Raw genomic sequence first — 23,981 nt, forward strand, 5'->3', positions numbered from 1 at the left:
TACTTCAGCAAAATGACCTCAGAAAACTCCCTGAGACAGATAGGAAGATATTAGTGTCTCATAAGGAGTCTGAAGAAGTGGAGTGCTATTTTGTGGCTAGCCTAATATTACAGGATCCACGATGGTAAGACCAGCAGTAAGACATGAGAATTGCTGAAGTCCTACACTTCTTAAAAATTAGGTTTTATCCATTTCCTTTCTTCCTCTGCTCTGAGTCATTTGATGAGGTTGCCAGTAAAAGTTGTAAACCAGCAATGCAGTAATAGTTCCAGTGAAATCTATCAGTCCATTTCCATTTAAGGAATGTATAGTAACTGTCAAGTAGCAAAAATAAATCTGTTCACAGCATATAGATTTGCAATCCTAATACCTCCATATAGAGCTGTCCTCTTCCTCTTGGCTGTTGTTATGTAGTTGAAACTGTTTTGTCCATTCTCCAGACCCGTTTGGAGGGGTAGCTTAGAGTAGTTTAAGTTGAACACTTGGAGTATTTGTCTGTGTTAGTGTGCAAGGGAGAGGGGGGTGTCCTTCCATATTTCTTCTGATACCACCTCTCCCCTTCTAGTGATGACACAGAATGACATGCAGGCACGATGGCTACCTCTTCAGACAGTTCTATATTTGAAATTATGAGGGAAAGACAAAAAAAAAAAAATACAGCTTTGCCTGATGTTTTATAGGAGTTGTGTAAATCTTGATATCATTAAAACTAGCAGTGAGAAATATTCAGATCTGTGCTGTGAAATTTTATACTGCAGAGAAGAACATTATACAAAGCCACTGCAATAGAAAGGAAGTAGCGTTAACTGGATGAACTGAGAGAGAGAGACCCTCCAGAGATGTTACGAGATGTGCACAACAATTAGAAAAGCCTGCAGCTGGAAGTATGCGTCACGCTGGGCAGAGAGCAACTGCAATAAGCTGGGAAAGTGAGACTGCACATTCTCCCAAGTTCAGCAGATCTCCTTCCAATGAGACAGGCTTTCCTCTCTTCTCCCAGTAAAACATCAGCCACACTAAGAGCTAATTATTCTAAACTACAGCAACTTGGAAACCACGGCTAAAGTACTTTTCTGGACTGTTGGGTGTTCCAGTTGGGCTGCTTTTGCCCTGTTTGCTAGTAAGAGAGGAAAGGGCAAAGGATGCTCTGGTATTTTTTCATTCCTTTTATATGTTGATTTTATTAAGGAGTGTTCATTCAAAACTTCTGCAGTTTAAACCCTGGTGTATCTTTATTTGCCATCTGGCTGCTGAGCAGGAAAACCCAGAGGAGAAAGATATTTGGCTTCTTTTTAAAATACTGTATAAACATCCTAGTGCAGTGGATTTCTCTTTTAGGTTAGATGACTTGTGTTAAGCATAGTTTTGTTTCCTTCTAGTTAATAAATCTAATGTTCATTTCCACTTTAAATTCTTTTCACTGGAGGCAGAGGTGTGAGTTGATACAAATACATATGTATGTGTGCATGTATATACATATGTTTAAACCTTTCGGTCTGTGTCTGGCAATAGCCATGACAGCATTTTGCAAGAGAAGGTTACATATAATTGAAGTGCTAAATCATCTGAACTTGTGCCCATCATTCCATGATGGCTGGGTTCACTGGGAGGGAAGAAAAATGGCAAAAACTTGAATTTCCTGTTCTCCTCATCCTGCAGGTGAAGTGAAAGGCTGTAGTCAGTGAAGCAGTGATTGACAGTGATTTAATATTTGTCATTATAAACTTGGGATAACAGGAATTAAAAAAATCCTCTCAGTTGAAGCCTTTTGGGTAGCATGGGTCCAGGTGCTGGGAAACACTTTTAATTAAAAGTATCGGGCTGGCCTGGAGCCACGGAGATGTTTTTCCCTCTTTCTCATGCTGGCACCGTCAAAGGGGAAACGTTTTCCTTTGTGTAACGCTGCCTTAAGTGAGCGGCTCCAGCGGTGGTAAGAATGGTTCTCTTGTGGATTTGCTGGTTATTGAGTTGTGTGAGTGGGCTAGGGAGGGGTTAACCACTCCTGTCCCACTGGGACACTTGATCGTTGCCTGGCCTGAAAGCACTAAATCATAAACCTAATTAAAAGAGAGCAAGAAACTACATGCAGCTTAGAAGCTGAGCATGGTGATGGGGTTGATCTTCCAAAGCAGTCCTGGCTGCTCGAATAGTTTTAGGCAGTGTGGCTTCTTTAATTTATATTTGATTAATTTTAATTTAATTTCTGTAGTGTTCAGTGAAGAACTGCAGAACGGCCTTTCATGTCACCTGTGCATTTGACCGTGGCTTAGAGATGAAGACCATACTGGCGGAGAACGACGAGGTGAAATTTAAGTCGTACTGTCCCAAGCACAGCTCTACCAAGAAAACAGATGACGAGACTTTCAATGAAATCCCAGGCCAGGAGAACGGGAACGGGATTCAGGACGGCTCTCTTCCTGCCCACATCGACCCTTTCCACAGCATGAATCAAAACCAGGAGGAGGCCCACAGAGTCAGCCTCCGCAAGCAAAAGCTCCAGCAGCTGGAGGATGAGTTCTATACGTTTGTTGACTCCTTAGAAGTGGCTAAAGCGCTGCGGCTGCCCGAGGAGCCGGTGGGATTCCTTTACCAGTACTGGAAGCTGAAGAGAAAAGCCAACTTCAATAAACCTTTGATTACCCCAAAGAAGGATGAAGAGGACAATCTGGCTAAACGGGAGCAGGATGTTCTGTTCAGAAGATTGCAGCTCTTCACGCACCTCCGGCAGGATCTTGAGCGGGTAAGCCACTGGACTGCCTGTGCTTGTGAGACGTGTGCTGGCCTTCGTTAGCTGAGTTCCCAAACTACCCACTCAGTTCTTGCCCTTGCGTGCAGGCACTCCCTGCTGTGTCTTAGCTCAAAGTTGTATTGTCAGAAAAGACTGTTAACGCTAAACTTCTACGGAGCACAGTGGTTACACCAATTACCCTTTTCAAATAGAGAGTTGGGTCACAGGGCCAGCAGGTCTGGGCTTGTAGCATCCACTCTCCTTACAACTGGATGTTGTTGTATTTCCGCTCATGTTTTTTACTGATTGATGGCTGTGGACTGTACTGCAACTCCCAGATGGAGCTTTTTTAGCCTTTAAGGGCTTTTTTTGCTGCTTTCATCTGGTGCACAAGAAGGAAAAGATTATGAAATGTACCTGGATTTGGAGCAGATGTGTTCTTCACTGACCCAGCATAGTGGGATGACATTTCATTGGACTATCTGTGTAGTAGGTTTGGGAGGCACATGATTCCACTTAATTAGGTTTTGAATGTTTAAAGAACAGTTTTAATAGGATCAGTTTGGTGTTTTCATCTTAAGTACATTTGATCCTGTAACAACCTGAATTCCTTCCTTTTTGGTTTTTTTTGGGGGGGGGGGTGGGGAGGTGTTAACTAGGAGAGAGTTTAAGATATGCTAGAGCCACAAAGAGTACTGAAGTTATTTTAGTTTTTCACGTACGTACAGCATAAGGCTCGTGTAGGCCACATATGGAACCTGGCCCAGGAGGTCCTCAGCCTCAATAACGTGTGGGTGAACTAGAGCCTCTCTTCCAGAATAGCGTGTAGCCTTTCCTTCAGGACAGCAGGTGCTCATACGTCTACTACGTCCTTTGTAAAGGATCCTGATGGCTAATTATGTTTCTAATTAATTGCTGCAGTTTTGAAGTTTTTTTTTCTAGCTTCAACTTCCAGCCAGTGACCTTTCTCTAGCTTGGTGAGATAGCTCTTACCTAGTGTCTTTTGTTCCTTCTCAGTGTGCTCAAGGTTTCTTTTAATCTTCTCTTTGATCATCTAAATAAGTTGAGTTTGTCACTATGTTCTCTGGATTTTAAATTATTCTGTATGCATACTTTTTAAAAGTGTGATGTCAAAACAGGATACATCATTCTAGTAATATTTTTAATATTTTACTGCTGTGTTGTTCCCACTGATCATACATCCAAGATAACTTGGATGAAAAATAAATAAAATATGGGGCCTAGGGGCTTTTTTCTCCTTTTCCAGATAAAGTTGGGTAGACTTGATTATGAATGACATTAGTGACAGTGTCACCTATCTAGAAACAGATTTTTAAGTCACGTCATTCAGTTCGCTTAATGATTAACAGGTAGTTCTGTGGGCATGATGCATCTGTTGTGCAGCTCGGATCAGACAAGGCAAAGAACAAAAGGCCGTGGACTGTATCAGGAACGGTACTGGGCCACACTAATCCCTTCTAATTCAAATCCACAGAGTAATGACAGTTACTTAAAGTACTGTCTGTCCCGGGACTGGCAACCTTAAATAGAGCAGGACCTTCGCAACAACAGTCACACTTGTTACATGTCTCCTTAACAACAGTGAGATGAGCCTACAAGGCTGTAATCCACAGAGCATCACACTGGATGCAACTACACTGAACTGAGAGCACCTTTGGAAACACCCACATCTACCTCTCAGCGATTCTCTCCTCTGGGAAGGAGACAACTTCTAAGCTCTAGGAGAGCTGTGGTTGTGAACTTAAACAGCTGTCTAGATTGGACAGTCACATTTTAATGGCAGAAATGTAGTTTTCTTCTAAAACAACCTGAGGTAGTCCAAATAATGAGTTCATTACTGTTTCCGGTCCCTGCTACCTCCCTTGTTCTATGGCATGAATAGACTGGCCTGCCTTCATTTTGATTGATCACACTGCAATGGCAGGGTCATCAGAAAGACTGCTACTGTTGAATAGCTCTCCACATTTTCATGCTATTAATTAAGTATAATTTTCTGTTGTGTCTTAAGAATTAGAAGCAAATGGTGCTAGGCTATTTAATACTGGGTATATTTAAGCATTCCCAGCATTTGTCCAAGTTTCCTGTGTGTATATATGTGATTCAGTTGTTCATAGAAGTTACTTCTCTGCTGTGGGGCCTCTGGAATCTGATGGAATGATCTGTCAGTTAAATAGTATTTAAGACTCTTTTCTAAGAAGTGTGTTAAAGAAGGTTAAATTTAAATACATTACTAACTTATTTAAATAGTGTGTAGTCCTTAAACTGAATTAATTCAAAACACAGATCTATAGCATTATAGAAACACATTTCCTGTAAAACTCATCAACTTGATGTCTTCTAGGTGCGTAACCTTACTTACATGGTGACCCGAAGGGAAAAAATCAAAAGATCTGTTTGCAAAGTTCAAGAACAGATATTTAATATCTACGCAAAGCAGTTGGAACAAGAAAGAGTTTCAGGTATGCTTCAGTGTTATTTTTGTCACGTAAGACCACTGGCACAAGCATTGAAAGGTTTGGTTACAGGCTAATGAATGATTTTGAAGGACAAACAGGACCTCATTTATTCTCATTAAAATCTTGTGTAGTCCACCATGCAGCAACAGATTGGAAGCAAAAATGAGAATCTGTGTAGCTCTAACGGTGGGCACATTGCTGTAGAAACTGGTAAGTCTGTGTTCTTATCCATGGGGCACTGAATGGCTTGCTGCTTCACATCCTTTCTGGTGTGATTCCGTAATGACTCCTTATGACAGAGAGACCGTGACTTACATTCAAGTGCCATATGGTACCTAGTAAGTCTGTGGTTTATTACTGCCGCTGCACTAATAATGGCATTTTAAAGAAATGAATTTTGAAAAGGTAGCACTTTGGTTTTAAAATAACATGTTTTTTTCTGCCTGATCTCATTGACAGTATTCTTTTCTCAGAAAGATTAAAGACTTCAAAGTTACTGCATTATCTATATTATCCTTATTCAGTAACTAATAAGCCATATTTAGACAGAATCAATCCGATCCACTTGCCGGTTGCCTTTTTCCCCTTCTTTCAGAAGTTTCTCTGCTTTAGTGGATGTAGCAGTGCTAGGATTTATCTTTGCTGCAGGTACAGCACAGCCACAGGAAAGTAAACTACACCAGCAGTACGTTATGAACACATCAGGTATGAGGAACAGAGATAAAATAGGTACACTGAAAAGTGGTATTCACCCAGACATGGAATTGCTTAACTTTAACTTAATTTGTTTACATTTAAGGTGTGCCTTCCTCATTCTCCTCAATGGAAAACACAGTGTTGTTCAACAGTTCATCTTTGGGCCCTAATGCCCCTAAGATAGAGGATTTGAAATGGCATTCTGCATTCTTCAGGAAACAAATGGGCACATCTCTAACCCACTCTTTGAAAAAATCACACAAGAGAGACAGAGTAAGAACCAGCTCTGGGAATGACAGCAAATCCATGCTGAGGCAGCCCAGCCAAAGGGAAGGCGGTGCAGCTCCAGGTAGCTTTTTAAATTTTGACAAAACCTTTGCAGAAACACGAATTGTACCGGCACAGCAGAAAAATGGCATAGTTATACCAGACCACAGAAAAAGAAGAGACAATCGTCCACAGTGTGAGGTGATCAAGGCAGAGTTAAAGGAAAAGACTTCTAAACACAACCACAAACCACTGAGACCCACGGAACTCTCTCAGAGGCAATCAGAAAATAAAAGGGCTGTGAACCACTCCAGTGGTAGGTCCGCACCTGGCACGCGGAGGGATATAGTGCCTAAATGCAACGGGGGTCTTGTCAAAGTAAACTCTAATCAGACAGTAGTTAAAGTGCCTATGACGCCCACAAGCCCAGTGAAAAACTGGGGTGGATTCCGAATTCCAAAGAAGGGGGAGAGGCAACAGCAGGGTGAGAGCCCAGAGGAGACCTGTCACCAGAACTCCAGCTACCCCTACCTGGGCATGGGCAGAGTTTCACCGAAGGACAGGGCAAAAAGGAAGCTAAAGCCTGACAGCGAAAATGATGGGTACATCCCTGATGCCGAAATGAGCGACTCAGAGACCGAAGTGGCTGAAAAAAAGTGCAGGCAGCAGAGGCTCAGCCCAAACAGCGCTATCAGCAGAAGGACAGACATTATTAGGAGAAGCATCCTGGCATCCTGACTGGACACAGGGACACAGCACCGTGGTCAGCAGAGTCACTGCCTACAAGCCAACTCCACATGATTTATCGGTGAGAGGGGAGAGTTCTTAGACATGGCTACAGACTGTCAAATTGATAACCCTTTATTCCCGAGCTGTATAAACATGTTTACATGCACTTAAAGTGGTATTTTCTTTTTTTCCCTGCCCCCCAATCAATTCTGCGAGAAGTTTGACTTTCCTTTATTTGTAACTTTCCTGAGTAAGCAGAGAAATGACATCACTACTAAAATAGGATTTGTGATGAACACTGAAATAGCTCGAGAAAAACTTTTAGAAGGGGCTAGGGTGGGTAGAGGGAAGTAGGCTGCATTCACTCCTTTCAGCTAAAAAGCACTGGTAAAATTTCGCTCCCTTCCCCTGCCTTCTGGAAAAGCACAAGCTCTTACTTTAACTAGTGTGTATTGAATTGAAGATGGTTGTTCAACTGTACTGCAGTGCTCAACCCCATTGCAAATGGGCACTCTCCTTGGATGGTAGTAGATCTTCCCTGTTTGCAGAATGTTTTCTGTTGCATTCAGTTTGAGCACAGGTGGCAGCTCAAAACCCTCCATAAACTCCAGAGTTTACATGTAAATACATCTACACGATGACCAGATTTGACCATGATGTTATACTGGAGAAAAGGAAGGGACAGATAGGGGCTGCAGCTGCCTTGCAGTGCAACGGCTTGAGAAGAGTTAGACTGAGCACAGAGGAAGCTCTCAAATGGCTCATTTTTGAGAAAGGGGACAGGCTTGGGGATTACTGCACCCTGGGAATAGCCCATCACTGTTTAGTCAGTCACCTGCCTCCTGGAGTATGATGACAATTCAAGAAAAAAATTCTAAGGCACTAGTCTGTAGGATTTCCCAAAGCCCACCACAGATGCACTAATGGTATGTCTTGGGAAAGCCAGGCTTATGACACTAAAGGGTTGCTTTAAAATGGATATGAATATATATTTTTAAATAGACTAAAATGGAAAGGCAATAAATTGTGATTAGCTCTTTACAGTCAAATGAAGAAAAATTATTTCATTCTATTCTGGACTAGATTTGATGAAAGAGGGAACTCATATTCTGATTGTGTACTTTTTTAATAATTGCAAATGGCAATAACTAATAAGCTATGAGCAATAATATTAACAGATAATTAAGATACTGTTTTGTACTGAGTGCACATGTAACAGTGGATTGTTAGGAGCCTGTAAATTTTGGAATTCTGCATAGACTGAAGTCAGGTATGTACTCGTGAAAAATTTTAAGCAGCAACATGTTACAGAAAAACAGGCATAAAGAACACCCGCACCCCGCCCCCCCCCCCCATTTCTACTCCTAGCCTGCCATTATCACATCCACTTAGTTTTTAATGTTTGACCCTTGCCTCTTGAGCAGAGAACACTTTAAAATACAGTAGAACTCTGCCATAACCAAGTCTTCCAGAGGATCCAATTAAAAACAAAACAAAAAAAGGAAGCTTATTAACACCCTGTCTTGCTATGCAAGTTATCACTGAAATATTTCAACAGAATGCATCCCTGCCATTCGTTTTAAAACTCAGAAGTTTTAGCCTTTTGATACCTTTTGGGATGATGTTGAGGAAGGGTAAGTTTGTGTAAGATAGTGTACTTTTAAAATATCATTGCTGGTCCCAAGAAGTTAGATTAACCTCCTGACTTACAGAGGTAAAAGTCAAACAGGGCTCTGGTGACTCTGAAATGATGTAGTAGCTCGGGATGTGTTAAAAGTACTTATTTGATCAAATAACAGACAGGCAAAAGGTAAAATGCAGACGAGTTTACTTGACATACAGCAACTTTTTGCAGACAGGCACTGTTATTTTCTGTAAGAAAGAAGCTCATGAACGTATAGGGAAATGTTTGATAAGCCATAGGTGGAATAATCTAAATTTCAATTCTAAGTAAACATTTAACCTCACACCAGTTTGAAAGAGGTACCTTGTTAATTTGCACTATTATGAATGCTAATGTTGTGCAGAATTAATGCCTTACCTGTTTTGCTCCCCAGCGTTTAGGTTAATAAGCTTTCTAATGTTTCAAGTTAAGCTGAACCAAAACCAAAAAAGCTGTAAGACGACTGCAGTATGACCAGCTCTGTAGGTTAGTTTTGTCTCCCATGCTTAGCGCTCAGCAGAAGAGGTGTCGTAAGTACAAGTGACAATACAAACCCTCCCCTGTATTTTACTGGGATAGAACCATTTGCTGAATTTGTTTTAAGCGTTACCTTTCCTTGTGCAGACTGACCAAGAGATCTTTGATTATGATTGGTGTTTTTTGTCAAACTGTAGGCTAGTTGAACTTCTGTAAAGTTTCCTGGAATGCCATTTGTTAGGTTATAAACTCACGCAAATCTAAATGAAGGGTTATAGGTGTTGTGTATAAATCTTAATTTCAGAAATTTGAGAAAATTGTCATTACATTTGTAAAACCTTGTACAGAAGATTTTTCACTATGTGCCTAGCTTTGGTGTCCATTCAGCTGAAATTAATTGAAAAAGGTGCATGAAGAGAAAGAGATAGAAATAAAAAGTATATGTAGAGATGACTATTTTATATTACATGGCCCAATCCTGTATTTATTTTCTCCCTTTTTTGAAGTATTTATAAAGACCTAGTTGAAGACAGCTGTATTTTTTTGTTAAAATATTCAGTAGAATTGTGCCTTTTTGTCCGTATGTGAATAAATGCTGTACATTTTTGCAGTATCCTTGCCAGCAGTGTTTTAGAGTTTGCAGTAGTTGTTTTGTTTGGGTTTTTACATAAATGCCTCACTACAACGATACGAACAACTTCCATGGTTAAAGTAAGCATTTAATTTGGATTATTACAGGTATTGAAATGCACACTGTGGTTGCAAGATTTCTTTCTTTTTTTCAAGGAATAGGATGGGGTCTTTTTACTTGCAGCTGTGCCAGTGCAATCAACAGAAAACGGTATGTTTTTCCTTGAGATCCTCAAAGGGATGTTACGTACCTCCAGTAGTTTTACATTTGTTGCTATATGATGCCGTTCCACGGGAGGAAGAACATGAGGTTTACCTGTAGCTCTTTGAGATAAGTAGGCTGGGTGTACATTCACGCCGTGAACCGCCTGTGGTGAAGCAATGCTGACAGAGACCATTGGCTGCTCGAGCAGGATCTCCAGGAGACAAGGTGTGAAGGGCACAACAGGTCCTTTCCTCTTGCTTCCTCTGAACTCGAGATGCAGAAACACAGAACAGACTTGGAGCGGAGCAAGAAAAGGAAAATGTGGTGAAGGCGTATGTCTAGCAATACATCTTGAAAAACAGCTATGGGTAAATAGTTTTTCTAAAATCTGTACTTGTGTGCATTCACATTGTGGGCAATTGTGAGTGGCACTCCTCAAAAACTTATTTCCAAGAATGAAGATGAAAGGATGTCACTCCTAGGACTACAAGCTCTCCAAGGCATGAATAAAAGTCTGCAAGACCTTCTTGCAGCTGCTTTATAGATCTTGGCTGACAGCAGCATTTCTGAAAGGCACTGCACTGCTGAGGTTACCTGAGTAAGACTGGGGCAGAGCTGAGGGCAGCTTGCCAACCACTTAAATAGACTATGAAAAAGTTTCCTGTATGCAGTGATAGACCTTTCAAGATCTGGCCTATACCAGAAAGGATAGGGCTCGTGGGAAGGCCCAAAATGAAAGTCACACTACCTTCATAGTCAGTTTCTCTCACCTGTTGAATGGAAGTAACTATTCACCTAGAAACTCTTTTCCTAAATAAACAGTCAAGAACAAAGTTTTATGCAATGGGAAGCATTAATATCACTCTAGGGAATCTCTTAATCAAAAACCAGTGGTAGGGTGGGAAGGGAAAGTAGGAGAAACAAAAACTTCTCAATGGAAGAGTGACAAGAAATACATCAATAGAAATAAATGTAAAACCACCAAAACAGATGGTTGAAAGCCTGCTGCTGAATTCCATGAAACAATCTCTTATCATGAGGGAAAAAGCAAAACTTAACTAACCAGCAAGCCTCAAGTTTTATTTGCCTCCACAAATGCCTTTGCTGTGAAAGTACAACTTGTGAGGAACATGCCAGCAGCCTCCTCTACAAGCCAAATGGAAATGAAAGGAGGTGGTGGTAGAGTGATGAGCTTAACTTGACCACGTTCTCTTTTGTGGTTCAGACAGATGTATTTGATCAATTTCTAGCTGCTCGGAGGATTAGACAGACAGATGAAAGGGGGAAATCTTTTTCTTTCCTGTTTCATCTACCGTAACTGCTTTGCTGCCCCTTTACTATTAGGTGCTTGTGTCATCAGCACAACTCATTCTGGCAAATAATGGTTACACAACAGCTACACCACAAGTTGAAATGAATATTCCTGTAATTAGAAGGGAACCAAGCAGGTGCCCTTCTGTGCCTCAGGGACCAAATACACAAATACCATTGCTCAAAAACATACAGTTTACCTGGTATTTTCAGCTGGCTTTCACTTCACAGCTAGAGCATCTGTTTAAGGAGTGAATGGGATTAACAACTCTCACAAAATCTTCCAGGTGGTCTGTCATCATCTCAGATGTGCATTATGCTAATGAAAATAAGGTACTAGTTACCTCCTTGTATATCATAGACACAGTTGATGGATGAAAATTGCACTACAACAGATGTTTGGAACTTCTGGACAATGTATCCATGTTGCTTTGAAAAATCTTTGAAGTCTTTTACCAAAACAATAGATTACAATGGATACAGATATATATCAAACTGAGAAAGCACTACTAAAGAAGTGTGTATAACTGTAGGAAATAGTAACAAACTTCCTCTGCAATAAGCAGAATTTTTTCTTGAGGTTGCATGCATGTTGCAGGCTCTACTTCAACAGACCGGCCACGTTTTCAGGAGGTGGCACAAACTCCTACTTCCATGTGGTGATCAACCCAGGTTTGTCCTCTAAAATGCAAACATGGTAAAGATCCACTGCGCCAGATATGTGTTTGTAAGTCCAATACTTTTCATCAAGCATTGGGTAAGCGTTATCCATCAACTGAATCAGAAGCTACAAACCAGAATTATACTCTTCATATTTAAAAGGAAGGGCAAGAAATTACATCACTTAAGTCCAAGACAGGAGCACTTCAAAATCGGTTACACCCATCAAAGGTTTATAATATATTCTGAAAGAGAAAACAGAGTTCAGCTCCAGTGTTAATCTATAGAAAGTTGCTTAGCTATCAAAGAAAACCATGTATGCAAGAGGATACCCACATACATACTGGCATCTCTAGACTTCAAACACACATTTCAAAATGCAAAAGCCAGATGACTTCACTGGCTTTGTGCAAACTAAACTAATAGAGAACTGGAGATCCCAGACATACAAATTAAGAAAGCAGATCAATAGAAAAGAAAAATTATAAAGTGCTAATTAGGAAGAAGCAGGACAACTGAAGAAGATTAAGGTCCTTAGAAACCAGCTGCATGAACAGCTGTAGTGGCACTTTGTTAACTGTTTCCTAGAGAAAACCAAACTGAATTCTTAAAAATGGAAGGCAATGGAGGCACTTCACAATGGTAACGCCTACCATAAAAACAACAACTATTCGACATTCATGATGTAATTAGTGTCTGAGCACATCTCATAGAAGTTCCCAAGTCACTGCACTACAAAGAAAAGTTAAAGGTATTGACTGTATGGGAGCAAAGCTGTTCATGAATTTCAATATAATGGTATCTGATCCCTGTGCACAATCCTGTCATAGTTGCAGCTGCTGGTTTTTAGACCAAAAAAAGATTTAATATGCCACAGCACTGTATCAGATTTTTTTCATTTTCTACATTAAAGAACTTTATTAACATTTTGCAGTTGTCTTACAATCTTTACTGTGCATACAGATACAGTAGCTACCCCCTTTCTTACCTGAATAAAACAGAAAATATTTTATCTAAGCTTTGCAAGCTTTACTGTGCATTTGATTTTAATGCTCCAATATGAAGCTTCTCCAGAAATCTTCTTAACCCCAACATGGTATGAATGAACAATACATGTGTTTAAATATCTTCCAGATCCCTCAGGAAAGCAGCTTTTCTCTTCTGTGTCGTTATCAGGCTGAGCTGTAATTAGAAACAAACAGATAGTTTCTTGTAAAATGTTTCATAAGATCAAAATATCAGTAGAACTTCAATATGGAAGGTGTCATGAAGAAGAGGGAACAAGCACAGGCAAGTGGGAATTTGGGGTAAACAGGAGCATTTACAATGCACTCGACAGATGACTACTGCTTTTGTCTTGTTTCAGATGCCAAAGAATTCAAAAGATGATGAAAGGTTAAGTAGCAGGAGTGCACTTTAAAGACATTTATACAGTATACACACATTTTAAATCCCTACAATCATTATCCTGTTTCGTTTCTTACTGAATTACTATTATTTAATAATAAGCTAAAATTTATAGCCATTGAACAAAAAAAGGTAATTTCTGAACTCCCTAATAGTCCAGCTCTAGCCTATATTGGATTTAATTTTACAAGTAAGCTGAATAATGTAATGAGGATACCCAAGTCAGAAAGTAGCCCTCAACCTACAGATTCAAAATACAGGGAAGAGCTACCATTCTGAATCTGAGGAAGCACACCTGAATATGCGGTCTTCTGAGACCCAGAAGAGAATAAACACCTTATTTCTTCAGATTCAGAAGACTGGACAGTCTTGCAGCAGTACTCCTGGAGGCTCCTTTTTCCAGCCTTTAGTGGGAATAGTGCTGGTACATTGTGGGGGCAATGAGGGATGTGTGGGGAAGGGGCTTAGCAGAGAAGTCCTTACGTGCCTACAAAGAAGCCATGCCCAACAGCTGGCAGCAGTGACATCTGCCAAGCTGGAGAGGGCAAGGCAGGTGTAAAGTGGCAATAAGATCTGGACAACTATTCAGCTGCTAAACATCAAATCTCTGTTACCCTTCAGAGGGAGACTGGTGAGGAACAGTTGATCATCCATGTTTTCAGGAACAGCAAGACCTCCTCCTATATGGGCACTGAGGCCAGGAGTTTACTCCCTTGAAAAGTGATGTGACCATGTTTTTTAAAGGAAGATATCACCGCAGAAACATTAGAGCTCAACAGACCCATATAACAAACAGGAGGTGAAAATAATAATAATAATAAAAATATAATCACTCTTTCAGAGCAAATCTTCACCAGCTGGGTAGACCTTGTCATGATACAGCATTTAGAGCCAGGAAACACAGCCTATGTTATGGTAGCTTGGCAGCTATGCCCATTTATTCACTGCTGTTTGAAAAAAATGCCATTAGTCCTAATTGGACAATTTAGATCAACCAAACATTTCCTCTCGGCAACTCACATGGGATCACCCACATTAAAAAGCTATGGTTTGCAGCTGGGTTTCCTAAATCACTGTAAAAAAAATTAGGAGGCAGAAAGACCACCTTTACTTAATAGGAGACCAACCTGAGTATCAAATTGCTTGGCAAATAAGTGAACCCAATGTATAAGCCCCGCATGGGATTTGCTTCAAGATGTATAGCTTGAATAATGTGGAAAAAAGGAACACTGGATGGAAAAAATCCCCTACTGTCCAGCAGAAAAAATACAGAATTATAGGTAGCACAGGGTTTAGACAATTAAAGCCTGAAGTTTCTGAAGAGAAGAAAACCCTAATATCCCTGATGTCTAGAAATATTGAAGAATACTGCTCAAAGTTGGAACTGAGTTGTAAGAGAACTGGAAAAAAAGAAGGCAGCAGCAATTTGGCTCGTTAAGTGATCACAATGGTGCACAAGGAGGTCGCAGGCATATAAATGGCTCTATTAGACGCAGCCTGTCTGAAGGTCTCAGAATCACTGAGACGTGCACTAGACATGTTCACTATGGTAGTGAGATATGTCCACCATACCATCTCTTCTTTCCCCCTTCCCATGGCCAGGAAAAAAACAAGTATTTCCTATTCTGTCTGCACAATTTTCAGTATTTTTGACATTACAGGACTTTCTGCATCTGTTACAAGTAACTGGTGCTACCTGCAGCGGGGAGTACTTCTCCAACAGTCTTTGGTGACACAGCTACTGGAGACTACTAACAAAATGCAGGTGGACAGACAAGAAATTAGCAACTTTGGGAGTTCACATGACATGGGAGAAAGGACTCAAGGTTGCAATTTGATGAACACTATACAGGTCCATGCAATTAATTCTGTCCTGCAACCACTGCACACCATTTCCCCACGCTCTCTGTGCAGCCACGCAATGGACTGGACCAGGGAATGAACTCGGCTGAAAAAACTACAAACAGAATTCCCACCGACCAGCTGTGCTGCCTAACCATTTTGGTACACGCAGGTCTCCAGCCATCAACTCACGATATGCTCTGTTGTAAATCAGGTGCTCCAGGAGACAGGTGTAGGAATTAGCACATTTGCTCTTTACCCCATGAAGCCATTGTTTGTGAGTGCTGCAGGAGGTTACACCAAACTAAAAAGGTCTGTTTTAATGTAAAAGGAGCCGCAGTTATTTAGGGAGGTTTTTTTCCTCTCCGTTAACTTGCTGCCATTTCTGAGTATGGAAATGATCATACACCTTCATTCACACATTTTGAACCACACAAATTTAATTCCTATCAAGTTTTCCATAAACAAGTCTGTACGGTCACTTAAGCATCCTGTCAGAAGGCCACATTTAATTGAATATGCATCAGTTTTGTGATGACGCATCTAAAATACAAGCTTGTTGTTTATATTAGTAATACTGCACATAAATTATCACCTCTGCCTCAGGAATGATACAAAGTGAATATTTTTGTAATATTCAGTGAGATTCTTAAAATGCACTTAGATAACCCTTTTTTGTTAGTTTTGTACCTTTTGAGATGCTGTAGCTGCCCTCTGTTCGGCCTGGCTTAGTCGCCTTTGAAGCCTATTGATGTATTGTCGATATTCCATCATTAATTTTTCATCCTGTGTAAATGAAATATGTCATTAGAAATGCAAAGTTCTTTGTACTGGATGCATGCATACTGTAGCAAACAACTTTAAAACAAGACGAACTTAAGAAGTGGAACAGTTTACCACTTACAATAAGACTGAAGACATACTGCTGACACATTTATAGAGAATTTCCAGCTCAACTATGACACTATATGACTTTTCCAACCAGAGTAATCTGCAGAGGAAGTTTTACTCATTTCACCGTCTTAAAGATGCACAAAAGCTCACATTTTAATCCATGTAATTTAATTTACACAATCTCACAATGTAAATGTTTTAGCTATACTCAAAAGGAAAGAATTATACTAGATAATACAAATGACATGATACTCTTGCTACAGGTTTCTTCTGTTCTCTTCATCAAAGGGTATGTGTAAAGTCTTTCTTAACTACCCTTTACTTACAGAAATCTATTCTCACATCAGCCCCATTTTTCTCCTCTAAACAACACAGCATGACAAAAAACAACACAAAAGGACTTATCCTAAAGTGGATATTATCCCAGATTTATGAGGCTGACAGGACAGCTTCTGAAGAAGCCATTAATTATTGAACAATGCACATTCCAAAACAACCCTGCACTTAATCTTTAATGGATAATGGTTTTATCTATATGCATATATGCACATACAGTATAAGTTCCACTATACATGTAGTATGCAGAGAATTTGATCTCTCTGCATGTGCTATAGTTATCCATAACGCAATGCCTCCTCCTTTTTAGAGGTACACATGCTTACATAGGCATAAATGACTCCAGAAACATTTCCTGAATCGTCTAAAATGGCTAGATTAGTAACTTTGAAAGTTGATCTCTCTTTTACCTGTTCATGTAATTTGAAAGTAAAGTTAATTTGTCTTCCTGCCATTTGAACATGTCGGTCAGCAGAAACAGGGGGGTTTTCTAGCTATGACTACTCCTGTCAAACATGCTTAATTTTTTTAAAATCACCAACATAACTCATCTAAACAGGTTTCTGTTAAGATCTTAGTGTGCATGCATCAGGTGGTAACTGAAAGTAGTTGTCAGTCATTATCTTACCTCGATTGCCTTTTCATTTGCCATTTCCAGCTGACAAAAAAGCTCCTGACTGCGAAGTTTTTGTTGACTCAGCTCTCCTCTATTAATCAGAAGAAAAAAATGCTGATTAACACACAGTGGTACATCAGTTGTTGGAATATAATTTCATAGGTACCTTCTTGCATTGTAGGGGCTTATGGTGTAGTTTTAATTGCAGTGCTGCTCTTAAAACGTTAAAAGCGCTACACAGCACTTCTTCACGATGTGTATTCAAAGCTATAATGGCAGAGAAATGAGATGTATTTGTTTGAATCAAGAGAACTTTGTCAAGAGCATTTGACATTTTGCAGGTTATTTCTGTTTATTGAATCTCATTTTATAGGCACGTTATCAAATACGCTACGAATATAAGCTGCATTTGCACAGTGCATTCCGCTTTTTGATTAACATTCTAACTAGTGTCCCATAGCCAGATTTCCACGTGGACATTTATGAAGGTGCTTTGAAGTAACCAAAACCACACCGTTCTATAGTTGTGGGACAGAACAGTGTAACACATCATGAGGAAAAGGAAAATATCACCTTCTTTGAAGTGTTCTTTTTACTTTTATATTGAATGAGTTTTAGCGATCCTAAATTTGTATAGTATTGAAAGACAAAAAATATCTGGGCTATGGTAGACATCTTTTGAGTTGGTACTCAAAGGAAACAGCTCTTGCCTTCTGTCATCACAAGCAGTGAAAAAGAGGGATGAGCAAAGATGGAAAAAAACTCTGAACTTCGGTAATTTTAGTCAGAAACAGATGCAAAACTGAACTAGCTGCTCTAACCTTTGACCAGTCTCTGTTCCACTAGCAACAGCTGTCACAAAAAATGGTGTGATGAGGTTCAAACATTTGTGAAGAAGCATTTTCAAATCTATTCTCACTTGCTTTTCCCTTCCCAACTTGTGAGTATGCTGAAATGCAATCACCTTCATGAATATATAGCTCATTGCAATGCCCAGAATGGTGATACCTACCCTGTAGTGCTCAGCCTAGGGCTGAAACAACACGCACTGTAAAGGAAGCTAAAGCCTTTGTCAGCGCTGGGGGAATGGAGGTAACGGAGGAGATACTGGAACCTCGCATTTCCATCTTCAAAAAGCCTCTGCTGTTTTTAATGATGGCATTTAGTTCTCAACAATTATTTACTCTTAAAAACTCTTAAACAGTATTTCATAAAAGTTTGACTGAAAGCGGCTGTATGGCACATGAAGTAAAAGGTTGCAACAGATGAGCTAATAGAAGGTTGCAAGTATACCTGCCTGGTAGTTTTCACTCTCTTGTTCTCAACCAAGCCCTTTAACCACTCCCAGGTAGATATCATAAAAACAGTTCAGCATCTTTTGACTAGCTGCTATATAAATAAGACTACATAGGCAAAGACTTAAACAATGTTAAACAGTTAAAATTATATATAGATTATACCTGTGTTACCACACGTGAACATTTTATATAAAATAAGAATTAAAGATGGATTAAAATTGCGGGATCAATATAGCATGTCAATACTTCAAACTAGTATTGCAATTTGCCTTCTGTAATCAATATCAAACATCGAGATAAGGAATTTTCAATATGGGAGTCCAAATGAACACCTGTTTCATGAAAGTTCAGTTTTTATAGACCAAACGGGAAATTTTATGCAATTCCTGTTGTATCTATTCATAGATACCTTTTCAAAATAAACTCCCTAGAAAACTATTCAAACACTACCCCTTACAGTGTCTAGGCAGCTTATGTTCAAGTTTAACTATACCAGTAAAAAAGGCTTTGAAAATAAGGAAATTCTTACATTATGACAAACCATCTTTACCGTTACATCATCTTAGAAGACTATCCAAATAGTTTAATTTTTTAAATTAAAAATTCTTAGTTACTGAAATCAATCTGTCTCCCATAATTGACCTGAGGTGTGGCATTGGCATTCTTAGCAGCACAGGCCATAAAGAGAGTTTACAGGCTCATGCACAGCTGTGTATCAAGAAGCTATTTTTATAATGACATCACACTGAATATGTATTTAAAGAAAACAGTTTAACCTTGTAAGCGTAAGGAAAAATGATGGCTATTGAGCTAGACAGGTGATTCACTTTGGTTGTTAACCCTCCCCCAAACACACATTATGAGATTTTCATGTTAAACTGAGCAGTAACCCCAACTGCTGAATAATCAGATCAGTCCCTACTCCATATTGTCCTTGTTAAGTGAGGAGGAAACAAAAGGTGAGCTTTCGGTATTTTGACAGACGGGTGATAAATCCGCCAGCTGTAGCAAGTACATTCTGCAAAGCTCTCATATGACAAATATAGCACGTGCCAGCTGTTTTTTCAGTTGAATTATACTATAATATGCTTCAGTTAGCCTTAGTAATTATGAATTTTGTATACTGCTGGTACCTGCAGCTGTCTCTCATCCTGTTAATTTTTTTCTTTAATGAACATCTTAAAATAAGCAGCTATGGCTGCCAAACATTACAGAAGTGCAGCCAAGAATAATGTTTTAGAAACTGAGGAAAGTTCATCTCAAGATGCTGTGTGATCCCGCAAGGCACTGTACAGGACGCAGGGAGGAGAAGGCAGTCGTGGCCAATGCTTCGCACACACGCACCAACAAAGGTCATTCTTCAGAGGCAGATTCTTTTCAATTATAGAAAAGACAAAACTGAGAACTCCCCAAATCAGACATGGCTACCGATGGGTCAGGGACTCCAACTATGACACAGAAATGTTTCGGAAGCAGAAATTGGAACAGACACCTGAAATAGCTGCAATCAGGTGAGAACAACATTATGACTTAAGCAAAGTATACACATTTAAAACCAATATGGCAAGGATTCCCTTATTAAAGCACTGACAATTATAATTCAAGTGAATATTAAAGAAATGAAGCCATTCAATATAAGTTGTTCAAATCTATTTGGTTTATGTTACAAAAAATGTATTGGATTTTTTTTCCCCCAAAGTTATACCGTACTGCTAGGCAATAGTGGCTGATGGTTAAGATTATTCATTTACAAATTTGTTCATACATGTATTAGTATTAAATTTTATTATATTTTAAAATTAGTTTTTTAAAGCTACTCTAATGCATTGTTACATGAAAGTAATTTCTAAAGTACTTATCTTCTTCATCATTTAAGCCAACATTTATAAATTGTTTCATATACTGTTTCTTTTGTAGATTCAGTTTATATTTCTAAAAAGAAGACAGACTTATGTATACCTGTTACTACCCCTACTCAGGCTTAAGCGTACCTTAACTGAGCAATCATCCACATGTCTAATAGACCAAAGTAATATTCATAGCAAAGCTAAAAGAATTGTCAAATTCCTGTAAAGTTTTCAGGTTACAAGACCTACTTTTTTCTCATCTGCAGTTTTCAAGATCTACTCCATTGAACAGCATCCTATGGATAATTCAGTCATTTGATTGAATACGACACTTCTCATATCAATGTGAATCTTGTTCCAATCCCTGGTCCAACCAGAATCATGTTCAACAAAAATGTACTCTTTGTGTTGGCCACTGGTGAGGAGTCTGGTAAGTGCTTATGTATATCTGCCAAATTCCCTCTCAATTTACCCCAATTCTTTTATTAGTTCTCAAGATGAGAACATAAAAATCTATTAAAAATACTAATATGCCAATTGGAAGGGATTAACCATCTATTGCTATTCGTATTATGACCTCTTTTTTATTTGTTTGACCTAGTTAATGTAAGTACAGACCAGCCAAGGTGGACTTTACGGAATGAATTATCTGCCTTTATTTTTTAAATCTGCATACAGTCTTCCACTTACTTTTTTTTTTAATAAATACTGGCAGATCTGATTATCCTGGTTTTGCTTAAATTCTGTTGTCAGAACTTTCTCTCTCTCCCCTTCTCAACATATCCTGTATTCTCTTGTTCCTGAAGTTTCCTTCCAATTTACAAATTTCCTAACTATTCCTTTGGTATTTCTGATTTCTATTTCTATCTCTGCTGTCATTTATTTTTCTCAGCTTAAGTCTGAAGAACTATATAGCTTTAAACACAATGTTGTTAGGTAATAAGAACAGTCCCAGTCTCTTCCCCCACACTATGGCTATAGAAACCGCTTTTCTAGATTATACTATTTCAATGAAAGCAAGAGCCTGTAAAAGTATGTGTACATATTCCTCATTTCTTGTAAAAGTAAATTCTTTCAAATGAAGACAAATGAAAAAGAGGCTGGAAGCACTTGATACTGTTACTTTACTACAGCCGTCAAGGGCAGATCACGTAAATGCCTTGCAGTTTTGGGACATTCAAACTGACGGTGATCTTAGAGCTTACAAGTTTACAGTTGGAAGGTCTACACCCTGTAGATGAGCAACAACAACATGGGTTGCTTCTATTTCTTATCAAATTCCACACACATCTGTGGAGAAGAAGTGATACTGAAGACCAAAATACCTTTTTTTAACATATACCTAATTCTGATTTCGTTATTTAGATCACTTAAAGTTCCAGATATAGGGGGATAAAAATACCAAATAGAAACTCATGTCAGTTAATGAATTAATGAACATATAATAGTTAAATTATTCATCAAGACTTAAAAGCTCTTTTTGAACTACCTACCTTTGGAAATAAGTTTGCTAGTTTTATAGAATTTCTATACTTCTCTCCTTACTATTTTCCATTTAAGCCCCTTTCACACTAGTAGTAATGAGTTGTTAGTCATGCTGCCAAGAGCAGGGTTTTTATTTGGAACACTGACCTATGTTGCAAGAAGCACTGACCTTCTTAGTTACCTTCAAGATTGACATTTGGCACAAGTGTATCGATGCAAGAGGGCAAGGAACCAGTTTTGCTATGTGCAGGTGAGGTCTATTACCAATAAATCCTTCTAAAAGTGTAGAGCATCTTAAGATCCTTCAAAGGAAGAAAACTCTTCTTTCAAGTGAAGACTAATGCATTTTTATGAAGAAAATGGTGGAATTTAGTCTACAAGTATTCAATGCATTACCTACTATTTCAACACTGGTTTTTAATTTCAAGTTCAGTTTTATAGGCAGCGATTACGTTTAACTTGAACTGAGACCCAAATGTCCAAGAAAGCACAGAATAATTTTCAGTGAAGCCTGAAGGTATCAACTTATTTATCAACATTTTCATCTACAAGTTTGTCACTGATCTACTAGATTCTTGTATGATTTTAAAAAAATCTTCACTCTGCTTTACTGTTACAGGTTGCAAAATTACTTTTCCTTCTTAATTTTTCTAAAATTACAAATCGCCCAATAAAAATGTTTGCTGATGTCATTTTAATTCTTAAAAGTATTTATGTAATGCTGCCTTTATGCCCATGTATTACACTTCACAAACAAAACACTGCAGACTGAGAAGATGACAAATGAGCAGCACAGAATATGGAAAAGTTAACAGCTGCTGCTGGGGAGTTAGCCAGGAAGCCAAGATGTTTCAGACACCTTTCACATGGAAAATGAAAGTAATGAGGAAAGAACTGAAAACCAGCAACAGATCATGAATCTAAGGCCAAGCAATGGGAAACACCTACACTAACAAATGGGACACTGACTCAATGAGAGCTGCACTAACAGTAAACTTCTGGTGAAATGCAATATAAACTACCTCCCCCGTATACATGGATATGACTTCCTAAGAAAGTTTATAACTTCCTGAAAAACATTCACCTGTAAAGCACATTACTACGCTGTAGAAGTAATAATTCTTATTAAAACCTGAAATTCTGCTGTATGTCACCAACACAATCTCTGTATTTGCTCATATGTTTACATGAATCCAATATATCAAACAGCAACTTCATGAAGTGCAAAGGAATGTCTCAGACTGTCCTCAAAATGCACTAAATAACCATGATACGCTGCTATCTTGGAAAGCTCTCAATTTAAATCTGAAAAAGGTATGTTGCTATCTGCATCTAAGTTCATAGCCCTGCTGCCCAGTCAAGATAAGATGATGTTTCTAATGAAGATATTAATTTTTCCTTACAAGCTCACAGCTTAACTAACCCCCTCAAAATGACATAAACTTAAAAATGCATGTATATAGGAAAGTTGGGTCAACATTGGCTCTTCACTTGGACCCTGCTATAAGGCTTGGCAATACAATTTTCTGCATTAGCCTCAAGAGGACTTTCAAACAGAACCTTTAATTCAATAGATCCTCTTTACTTAGTATCAGTCTATTATTTAGTGGTCTTGCTGGTATTTCTATGATAAATGCATTTGCTGAAAAATTATTTTGCTTTTTAAATAAATCAGCAACTTTATTTTCTATGATAACAAAATAAGAACTGATTTGCCATTCTATACTTGCATGCAAACCAGTTACTCAAAATGTTATTGTGATAGGATTAAAATATGATAATTATTAATTTATAATATGAGCAAGGACTTTGAATAACTATTACTGCGTAACAGCTAATTTCCACACCAACTGCATGCTGCACTATATAGCTGGTAATGCATAGAACATGAAAAATAAGCTGGTTTTAAATTTTCTAGATAATACTTAAAGGTTCTGTAACAGCTATTTATCACCGTAATATCAGAGCATCACTGCACAGATGTAATTATGAAATTCCTTACGTCACTTTAAAGTACGACCTTCTAGCAGAGAACGAACTTGCTTTTATTGCCAGTCTCCTTGTTTATGGGGCAGATATTGCCCCATAAAAACTTCTGCTTTTAGCTTATACAGTACAAAAAAGCATCACCTATCAAATCCTCTTAAAAAGTAACTGACTTTGCTTTTAGACTTGCACCAAAATATCTACTGAAGTGACAGAAAATCATGGACTTAGTGTAGACTTACAGTTTCGAATATAAGATGAGTGTTTTTTCTCTTCTGCTCATCAGGCAGTATTCTCTGATGCAGGATGTTGGGTTATTGCAGGAGTTTTCCAGATGATGCCACATAGGCAGTCTCTCACATAAACAGGGACATTTTCAAAATTTACTACCTATTTTTCCACGCAGATTCACAAAACAGACTTCCTC

General features: G+C 38.8%; 2 protein-coding genes across 9 annotated transcripts in view; one reads left to right on the forward strand and one right to left on the reverse strand.

Annotated features, from left to right (window-relative positions):
* JADE1 (jade family PHD finger 1) overlaps nucleotides 1-9,629 on the forward strand; it is a 139,454-nt gene extending 129,825 nt beyond the window's left edge. For all 6 annotated transcript variants that reach the window (XM_065634985.1, XM_065634983.1, XM_065634984.1 and 3 more), the window contains 3 exons: nucleotides 2,210-2,740; nucleotides 5,091-5,208; nucleotides 6,005-9,629. In XM_065634985.1, the coding sequence (XP_065491057.1) occupies nucleotides 2,210-2,740; nucleotides 5,091-5,208; nucleotides 6,005-6,906 (1,551 nt within the window). In that variant the 3' untranslated portion in view covers nucleotides 6,907-9,629. The remainder of the gene's footprint in view (nucleotides 1-2,209; nucleotides 2,741-5,090; nucleotides 5,209-6,004) is intronic.
* A 2,651-nt stretch (nucleotides 9,630-12,280) lies between these two features.
* SCLT1 (sodium channel and clathrin linker 1) overlaps nucleotides 12,281-23,981 on the reverse strand; it is a 45,106-nt gene continuing 33,405 nt past the window's right edge. For all 3 annotated transcript variants that reach the window (XM_065634989.1, XM_065634990.1, XM_065634992.1), the window contains 3 exons: nucleotides 16,951-17,029; nucleotides 15,783-15,878; nucleotides 12,281-13,025 (listed from right to left, as the gene is read on the reverse strand). In XM_065634989.1, coding sequence (XP_065491061.1) covers nucleotides 12,963-13,025; nucleotides 15,783-15,878; nucleotides 16,951-17,029 — 238 coding nt within the window. In that variant the 3' untranslated portion in view covers nucleotides 12,281-12,962. The remainder of the gene's footprint in view (nucleotides 13,026-15,782; nucleotides 15,879-16,950; nucleotides 17,030-23,981) is intronic.

Source organism: Caloenas nicobarica, chromosome 4 (genome assembly GCF_036013445.1).
Source record: "Caloenas nicobarica isolate bCalNic1 chromosome 4, bCalNic1.hap1, whole genome shotgun sequence".
Taxonomy (NCBI): Eukaryota; Metazoa; Chordata; class Aves; order Columbiformes; family Columbidae; genus Caloenas; species Caloenas nicobarica.